Source organism: Maylandia zebra, unplaced genomic scaffold (assembly GCF_041146795.1).
Source record: "Maylandia zebra isolate NMK-2024a unplaced genomic scaffold, Mzebra_GT3a scaffold02, whole genome shotgun sequence".
NCBI lineage: Eukaryota > Metazoa > Chordata > Actinopteri > Cichliformes > Cichlidae > Maylandia > Maylandia zebra.
The window spans coordinates 308,296-317,998 of NW_027490032.1; the positions used below are offsets into that span (position 1 = coordinate 308,296).

Sequence of the window (9,703 nt, forward strand, 5' to 3'; positions counted from 1 at the left end):
TGACGCTAAACTGCAATAAAAACAAAATAATTTTTACAGGATGGCCAGGATGGAGCTGTTATCATTTTGGGGTGGCATACATGTCTCACAAACAATGCATTGCAATTTAAGCAGCTTAAACTACACACCTGTACAATATTTGAATGTAGGTAGTGTAGCAAAGAAGCACTATACAAATGTAGCAGTGTTAATAGACAGTAGTACTTTGTATTACTACTGTGCCGAGAAGAGATCTTCTTCAGTTTAGCAAAGTAAGTTTATTACTCGAGTGAAAGTGAAAAAGAACATGCTCTGTAATGTAGTCAAAGTAAGAAAGTAAAAAGTGATCCTTGAAGGAAGATTGAAGGAAGACCATATTGTACAAAGGTAACTAAACCTGTGCAATATTAATATAATAATGTTACTACTTAAGAATACAAATATTGTTACAAGTTAAACTATAATTTAAATAAATGGGGCTAGTTTGTAGGAGACATGCAGTAAACAAAAATAATTTACTGTTGCCTACATGGCAAAGGGTGACTTCACCTCCACACCTAAACAGTAAAATTACTACAGTCAAGGTTAAAATTGGGATTCAGCAGATGGGGAACCCTAAAAAAGGGAAAAAAAATCACAACTCATAATAATTTCTAATGTGAGCTTCAGTAGTTGGTCTTTTTTGTTTCTTTGTTTTTTGATTTGTTTTTTTAATGTACATGATGTGATCACAAGACCAGTGGCTCTTTGTGAATTTACACCATTAAATTCAACAAGATGTCAGCAGATGTTTCACAGCCATCCTGGTTGATTTCCATCCTCTACACTGACACTACACTGTTTACTTTCTCTGTGCTAGATATTTGGTTTGGTATAAAGTTGGAGTTCAAGACAAAAGTCTCGCTCGGTTTTGTTGCATAAAAAGTCCAGATTATGTTATTGTGACTTCATTACCCAGCAGCCCTTGCTCAGTCATGGGATTGCATCCTAACACACTGTCCGACTCCAAAGAAGAGCACTGTTGTGAACTAAGTGAATCTCTATTTTGACACTTTAGTTAAATACAAATTAGAAATTATCACTAAAATTGGCTCATTATTTGAGCTTATTTATCTTTTGGGGGGTTTGTTTGTTTCCTTAAATATTGAATGTGTTTTTGAACATTATATTGTGTGGCTGTGTAAAGTGGAGGCGTTGTGAAGCCATGTTTCTGCTGCGCAGAGGTTAATTAGATGTGTAGTAGTGACTGCTGACCTGCCTGAGCAGGAATGATTTCAGTCCTTGTGTTCGATCACGATCTTGTGCTGCTTATGAGAATTGTTGAGAATTTATATTCTGCCCCCTTAAAGCACAAATAAGATAATGTAATTCCTTAAAGTTGTAACATTTTTAACTAGTGCTGTCAGCGTTAACGTTAACGCTAATGCTGACAGCAGTATTTAACCAGTAAAGAGTTTCCTTTTTTGGTTAAAAAAATGTGTGTTGCATTTTTAATTAATTTTATTAGGACACGTTAGCATTGTGAGATGTGAGGAAACACTGAGAGGAGGAAAAAAACTGCTCATCTTGTAAAGATGTCTATAATTTAGCATTTTCATTGTGATAGTTATAAAGCTTTTGTATGAGTTCAATAACAAAGATCTGTCATCACTCATCTGCCTGTTTGTTTGGGTTGCTTTTCCATTTTCTACATCACTACCATGTGGTAGCCGTCAGTGTCAATACTGTCATCATTACTCTTGTGGAATCACCTTCTTGCCTGCTTTCTTTGGAACCATCAGCCTCCACTTTTCGTAGTTTACATTTCTGCTCTCCATCATTCTCACTTTCAGACTCTCATTTGTGCAACCCACCTCCTCCTCACCTCCACATTAGTGACATTTCAGTTAGCGCTCCACCCAAGCCTCAGTCTTCATTTTCACTACCACCAGAGTCTAGACTCCAAGTGCTCCTGACCTAAATCCTATCACTGCTGGGATCCCTTTCTGTATCTCATTGGAATCTAATCTCCAAATACATTAGTTTCGCTATCTCAATAAATAAACAATAAATAATGTTTAATTCTTCCAAGTTCTTAAGTTCTCTCATTATTAAACCAGTTGTCTTGATTACAGATGTTATTCTTCTTTGATGAAGGAACAACATTATTTTTACAGGATTTGCAGCATCCATTTAAACATGTAAGAGTAGCAGTAAAATATAAACAAGACTCAAATTTAAATGAATGGTAAATTCTGGTGTCATTGTACATTGTTTTCAATTATCACTAATCCTCAGGTTTAGAGTCAGACAGTATGTTATTACATCTTTCAATACTTTGTAGCTTTAACACTTTTCTACAAATGATCTCTACCAACCGTATCCACCAATAAAGAACATTTTCTTTAAGTGGTTCTTAAATTAAATAGTTTTATATTGTACATGTTGTCTTTCATGTGCATGGCACAGTATTCAAGTTTAAAAAAGGAGTCTTTATGTGGCCCTGCTAACAGTCTCCCTTTAAAATCTTTTATTTTGAAGCTCATTATTCAGACATGAGTGAGACACTGAGACAGCAAACAAAGAATGTCTTCCTAAAATGAGAAATAAATAAATCTGCAGTCAAAGGGTACGATAGTTGCTCAGAAAATGTGTTGTCTTTTCCAATATGATCTGAAAACAACTGCAGGTTTGGTTTAGAAGTAAACTAACTGCCTTGTACATTACTTATTGCACAGAGCTACAGTGATACATAGGCAGCACATGATATAAATCCTTAGCAGGAATACGTTTTCATCAATATCAAGCTGAACATGAGATCTGCTTCAGAAGTGATGCTCTATAGTGACATCTTCATAGTCATTATTCAATCCCTGCTCAGCCTCGTCGAGTGGGGTCTTTACCATTGAGGCGTGCATGTAGTTTCCTGTAAATGTTAGAAAGTTAAATCGGCTGCTTAAACAGGAAGAAATGATCAGTCTGATCAATGACCAGCATATTGACCGATCAGAGTGTTACCTTTGGCTCTGCATCGATACAAAGACACCATGAGGAGAGTGGAGATGAAGTATGGACAGAACACCACAAGGTGGAGGACCACTCGGAATACCAACTGGAGGGAGGAGGAGTCAGGGGACAGTACTGAGGAAGAGGGAGGAGCTGAGGTGGTTGGTGAAGGTGTGGTTGTAGGTTTTTCTGTGGAGAGAATTTCACCTGATCAGGTGAATATGTGGATGAAATAAGAGGTGAAATCAGAGTGAAGCTCCTCACCTGTGACAGTGATCCAGCTGGATGGAGACTCTCCATGGCCGCTGATGTTACACTTGTAGAGGCCTTCATCAGACCTGGAAACATGCTGGATGGTCATGTGACCTGTAGGCTGCTTCCTGATGAGGGAGCCATCTTTATAGAAAGCAGCTGGGAGGTTGGAGGGAGTGGTCTTTGTTTTACAGAGCAGAGTGACGTCATCTCCCTCCATCACAGGGAGGACAGGACTCTGCAGGATCACTGATCCACCTCAACACAGAGACAAACTACAGCATTTCATCCATTTACACACAGCTTCATCAACACTAACTCCACACACTCAGCTTACCAGTGACTGTCAGGTTAACCATGTTACTGATGGGACCCTCTCTGGACTCACACCAGTAAACTCCACTTTCCAGTGGGTCAATGTAGCTGATGTTACAGGAAAAACCAGCTGGTTTTCCCCACCCATCTCCACATTGAGTCCTCTGTTGTTTGCTTGTGTTTCTCCTCAGAGTCCATCCAGGAGAGCTGTCGTCCTCCTCACAGCTCAGAGACACAAAATCGTCTTTAAAAAACTGAGAGCTGCTGGGACTCACAGTCAGACGAGCTGAGAAGAACAATAAGAAATATACAGTGCATTATTTCCTTTTTGCAGCAATCAGACACCTTTCAGATCAACTGAAGTTATGAAACTTTGTGACCCTGCTGACCTGAGTGTTTTGAACTCAGTTAGGGAGAGTGGATTATGCAAATCAATAAGAAGGATTGCATTTCTAATATTTTACACTCCCATTTAATGCATCAATTTGTGCTGTTTAACAGACTCCATGTTTGCAATCTATCTATAGTAACTACTTGGTAAGTTTACACCTGCTTACTTTTACCAATGCAGCAGTATAAATTTCTACTGTGGCTTTGGCATCAATGAAAACAACTAACTCATCTATACCACAGCAACAGCGATCTTTGAGATGCTTGGCTACAAGATGAACAACAGCCACAAGGAGCTGTACCCTCCATAGAGATTGAGACCACAGCCTAAGGTCAAGGCAGCATGGAGGGAAGTTAGCCAACTATCAGAACTACAGAAAGCTGTGATAAAGAAAGGGGTGGCTCAGAGAAGACCACAGCAACTCCCCGAACAGGGTCCAGTATCCATCACAGTGGCAGACATTGAAGAAAGAGTCTAAAGCATGAAGGCTGGACAGCTCCAAGGACCTGACTTGACTAATGCCTACTGGCTAAAGAAGCTAATTGCACTAAATGAGCACCTCACAGTGTGACACCTACAAATGTATGGTCACAATTGTAATTTCTTTTGAGTATTTATTGTTATAAAATGACTTATTTACTGAATTATTGCACTGATTCTTAGTTAGGGTTATACAGATGTAATTGTATGGCTTTGCCACAAAAGGGACACAACTGAATGCAGTAGCTTGCTCCAAAGCCCCCATCTGTTTAATGAGGAAGTTACTCTAGACTGAAGGCAACAAATGTCTCCTGTCTCTACTTTTTCTGTTGGTACTCTGAGTTGTCAAATTGCATATTTAAAGGCATAAAACCTTGTTCATGTTAGTTCAATGAAAGTTGAATTTTGAAAGAAGTATATTTTCACAGATTCTCTGCTGGTTGAAATGAGAGTTGCTATTATCTAACAAAATGATGGGCCACACTGAATATGTGTTATTTATTTAAAAATGTAGCTCCTGGACAAGGTTCTATGATTGATAACATAACTTCACCCTGGTCCATTTCTCACTCATATTGCTTATGGACTGTATAGTAAATACTGATTTGGGGAGATGGGAGAATAAGACTTGTTTATGGTTTTCTGATGTGAAGTATTTTTGCATATGTTAAGATATAAAGAGAGTTTACTAAGATAACAATAAGTAGATTAATCACAGTGTTAATGCTATGAAACTGGACAGCAGAATTTAGTTATAGTGCTTAAAAATACAGATAAAGGGTATTTATTATTTTGTGTATTTATACCTCAAAAATGTAAACTTGATTTAATGTCATGGTTTGTGTTACAAGAGAACATATGGAGAAAAGATGGAGGAACATGTAAATGAGCAAAAGATTGGTCTAAAATTCTGCTTAATGAACAGCTAAGGAAGAGCCTGTAAAAGGAATACCCCTCATGTCTCCTGTACCTACTTTTCCTGTATAACACAGCTAAAGGCCTGTAACATAGTTTTGGAGATCAGCAAGCTGCACAGGCAGCTGATCCTGATCCTTTATTTAACAAACCTGAGGCAGACATCACTGTACAGGTATGTTGGAGCAGAGCAGCAGACAGCTAACTATGGAGGACTACCCTTGCAACTACACAGACACCTTAGCCTAGAGCTGGGAGTGAAACCAGTTAGCGACTTTACAGCAGCCATGGGACACTGTAAGCCTGATCATACAGTCATACATGAGAAGGACCATGAGTGCCAGAAGGAGTGTGGCTTGTGAATAGAAGAGGAGCGTAGCGTGTGTGGACCCACTGGGGGCTCTGTGGGTCTGCCCACATTGCCCCCACACATTTGTTAGGTAAGGCACAGAAGCAGCACCTGCCTGTCTTTCAAGCTTGTGTTTGATAAGGACAGCTTATTTTAAAGTGAGTTGGTTTAAAGGGGAGGAGCTAAAAAACAGCTAGTTTAGGACAGAGGATGAATTTAGAGAATACAGGACCAAGGCCCTGTATAAAATAAAGAATTATGAAAATGAAAACTTTAGAGTGTGACAGAAGAAGGTTACTGACCTTGCTTTGTTGTGCAGCACAGTAGGGAGATGACGGCTACAAAGGAAGACAGCTGGGTTAGCTTGAGGTTTTGCAGCAGTGTGTGCAACATTCAGAGGAAGTAAAACCATGCAAACCGCAATCATGTATGTACAAAGCAAAAAGCATGTATGGAAAAAGTGCAGACAAAGTCTTTTTTTAAACGTACACACAGTTTTCTTTCACAGACTAAACTGAGAGAGCCACTTGACAAAAAAAGAACAGTTTATTTATTCAATTTATTGATTCAAGGGTGCAATGTATTATCATCAGTAGTGTTCCCTGGTTTTGTAAAAACACATTAACTCTGTTAATCTCCTTGATCTTTGAGCTACTCATTTTTTGGGGATCATCATAGCAGGTCAGCTTCCTCAATCTCTCCCTATCCCTAGTATAGTGGGGATATCAGGAATAGACACGGTTGGCACTGATTCACCCTGGTGTGTCGGCCAGAACACCACTTAAGGCCAAATTATCCCAGAGTACAGAAGAAGGAGCTTGATGTTTGGTTTGAGGATCTTTATTCTCTCACAGCTCAATTCCTGTGGCTGTGTGGTTTTCTACAAAAGAAGTACACAATACCAATAAATGTGTGTTTGTGTTACCAATACCAATACAGTGTAGAGATAAATGACATACTCAGATGTCATTTATCATTACATACAACATCCCAGTGTATTTCAGACCCAGCAACACGCTCAGACAAAAACTGGTTCAACCGAAAGACAAAACGCCAAAACACAGACTTAACAATGTGGTGTATGCTGTACAGTGCAGCGAGGAATGCCCAGACTTCTACATCGGAGAGACCAAACAGCCACTTCACAAGCGCATGGCACAACACAGAAGAGCCACCTCCACAGGACAAGACTCAGCAGTCCATCTGCATCTTAAGGATAAAGGACACTCTTTCGAGGATGCCAATGTTCACATTTTGGACAGAGAGGACAGATGGTTTGAAAGAGGAGTGAAAGAAGCCATCTATGTCCACTGTGAGCGACCATCTTTGAACAGAGGCGGGGGTTTACGACACCAACTCTCTGCCATCTATAATCCAGTTTTGAGATCCCTTCCCAGACGCCTTAACGCCCACTCACATCCTGGGCCATCTGACCTCAGAAATTCACATGATAAGGTGGGGCCAGGTTTCACAATGAACTCACCCGAAACTCTGGCTGATTGGGACCCACGCCCAGTTTCACACCTTGGCTCAGGTGATTAGAGGATCATCAGGGGGTCCTTTTGTCCCTCTGTGGGGGGTCACTCCCACTAGGTTTATATCTGGGACTCTCCACCATTTGACCTTAGAACTGAAGAAGCTTCTCGGATGAGAGGTGAAACGTCTTCAAGTAACTTAAAGAAGTCCAGACACTTTTCTTTGCAAGCTCCTGTTGTTGCGACAAATGCGTCCTTCATTTCCCCAAATTTGAAGGATGGGTCGGTGTGTCCTTCGTGGCCCACCATATCCCAGAATTCATAGCGCGGCCCAGCCAAACTGCAGTTTCCAACAACTACTAAGTTTTAAAATTACTCTTATTAATCCTTCTGGGTCACAAAATAAACTTTTAACATATTTTAAGGCGAGAAAGTAGCCGTGTAAATTACAAATATCTGCTTGGTTTATCAAGACATCGCATATTTGCAAAAGTGTGCCGACGTTTTCGGAGACGTCTGTTACCCACCAGCTTGATAGCAAGCCGGGGGGTTCAATGGTCACTCCAGCCGGCGAGAGCAGTGGACTCCCGGCTTCATCGTTTTCCGACCCCCGGTCTTTCGCTACTCAGGTTAAACATGATATATAAGTCACTCGGATAACTTGAAAAATGTAATTGTTTGCCTTTTTTCTGTGTTTTATTTGTTCCGGAGTAAATTGGTTTGGCTGAGATCAAAGTTATTAGATTATTAGATTAAAAAAAAACTTTATTAATCCATCGGGTGGGTTCCTCCGGGGTTTTCACACAGCTGAATAAACGTTAAACAGAAAACTGATTAAACAGAAGTGTGAGGCGGTTGACAATTTACGCCAGTGTCCTGATATATTTTAGATAGCAAGGAGCAGACAGCCGAGTTTATTAAATTCCACCGACACAGCGGTGATGCCAATCTGAAGGCTAGACCAGACTCATGTCCAGACCATCTCAGCCTTGCCTCTTTCACTTTGTCTGTAAATTGATCAACCTAAGCGTTCCCTCTGATGCATTCATTTCTTTTCTTGTCCACCTCGGTCATTCCCTATGAAACCCTTAACATCTTCAGCTCAGTCTCCTTTCTTTTTGTCAGTGTCAACATCTCCAAACCATACATTATAGCAGGTCTCACGATCATCTTGTAAACGTTCCCTTTCACTCTTGCTGCTATCCTTCTGTCACCCCTGATACTCATTTCCACCTATACCACCCAGCCTGTACTCTCTTTTACACCACTCTTGTGCACTGTCCATTGATTTGAGTGGTTGGCCCTAAGTATTAAAACTCTTGTACATCTTCACTTTTTCACCATCCTCCCTCTCACCCACACAAGTATTCTTTCCTACATCTACTTTCTTTAATTCCTCCTCTCTCCAGAGCATATGGCCACCTCTGCAGGCTCTCTTCCAACTGCTCCCTGATCTCACTACAGGTCAAAATGTTGCCTGCTAACATCAAAGTCTAGAGATTCCTGCCTGGCCTCAGCCTGGTTCCAGCAGATTGCCACTGCTCCCCGAGTCTGGTTCTGACAGAGGGTTCTTTCTGTTAAAAGAAAGTTTTTCCTTCCCACTGTCAACTTGGTTATAGGGGTTATCTGATTGTTCAGGTTTTCTCTTTTCTCTGGAGGGTCTTTATGTTGCTATATAAAGCACTTTTAGGTAACTGTTGTAATTTGGCAATATATGAATAAAATTTAATTGGTTTTGGTATCTTATTTCTTTTACTGCTGCAACATAGTGAGTTAGATTTTTTCTGTGAACCAGTGCTGAGTCACTAAATATATTCATAAATCCGATCAAAGCATGGTTCAGTGGCATATTTATTAGGATTTTGGCCCAGTATAAACGGAAAATGTATTTTCTAATCTTAACCCAAAAATAAAATCAAAAAGTGAACTTACAGAGCAGTCGGAGTAGAGAAGCTCTGTTCATCATGCTGTTTATGTCTTTGATCAGTTCACATCAGATAAGACAACCCTCCTCCGTCCTGACCGAGCATCGCTGTCAGCACTGTGGTTTCCTTTTCAGAGAAAATTCAACACCTTTCTTTTTTTTTTTTCTGTTTGTTTCTATAGAGATGAGATATTATTAAAACAAGAGACTGGAATATGTCACAAAGATGAAAATATTTAGAAGTTGAAATCAAAATCAAAGGAGAATATTTGTATAACCAGTATATGTTTATCGTTAATGCTAAAATGACACATATCTGCACTAAAATTCAGATTAGATAGTTCCTGTTTCATATTGGTAGAAACAAGTTTTGTCTTGCGGTAGCTGTCAGTGTTTCAGCTGTACACAAGGCCTTTTGTTTCTGCATTTCACACAGACCTCTGCTCTACCTTAACCACAAACTTTTTTTTAACTACATGCTATAATGCTTAACTATTGAAAGTCCACCCATCTATCACCCATCTGCTTTCTGCAGCTTATTCAGGTGGACTTTCTCCAGAACTTCTGTAGGTTCATCAATGCTTTCTTAACCCAGCCAAGAGACAAGTAATGGTGCATGAAGAACCAGCTGGTTTCCC

General features: G+C 40.0%; 1 protein-coding gene across 1 annotated transcript; it reads right to left on the reverse strand.

The window, feature by feature from the left end:
* Positions 1 to 2,473: 2,473 nt before the first annotated feature.
* Positions 2,474 to 9,115, reverse strand: LOC112431061 (Fc receptor-like protein 5). Its single transcript, XM_076881000.1, has 6 exons — positions 9,074 to 9,115; positions 5,969 to 6,004; positions 3,554 to 3,817; positions 3,229 to 3,474; positions 2,977 to 3,153; positions 2,474 to 2,884 (listed from the first exon to the last, which is right to left on the reverse strand). The coding sequence occupies exons 1-6, from the start codon at positions 9,105 to 9,107 to the stop codon at positions 2,784 to 2,786; spliced, it is 858 nt and encodes a 285-aa protein (XP_076737115.1). The 5' UTR covers positions 9,108 to 9,115; the 3' UTR covers positions 2,474 to 2,783.
* Between the last annotated feature and the right edge of the window lie 588 nt (positions 9,116 to 9,703).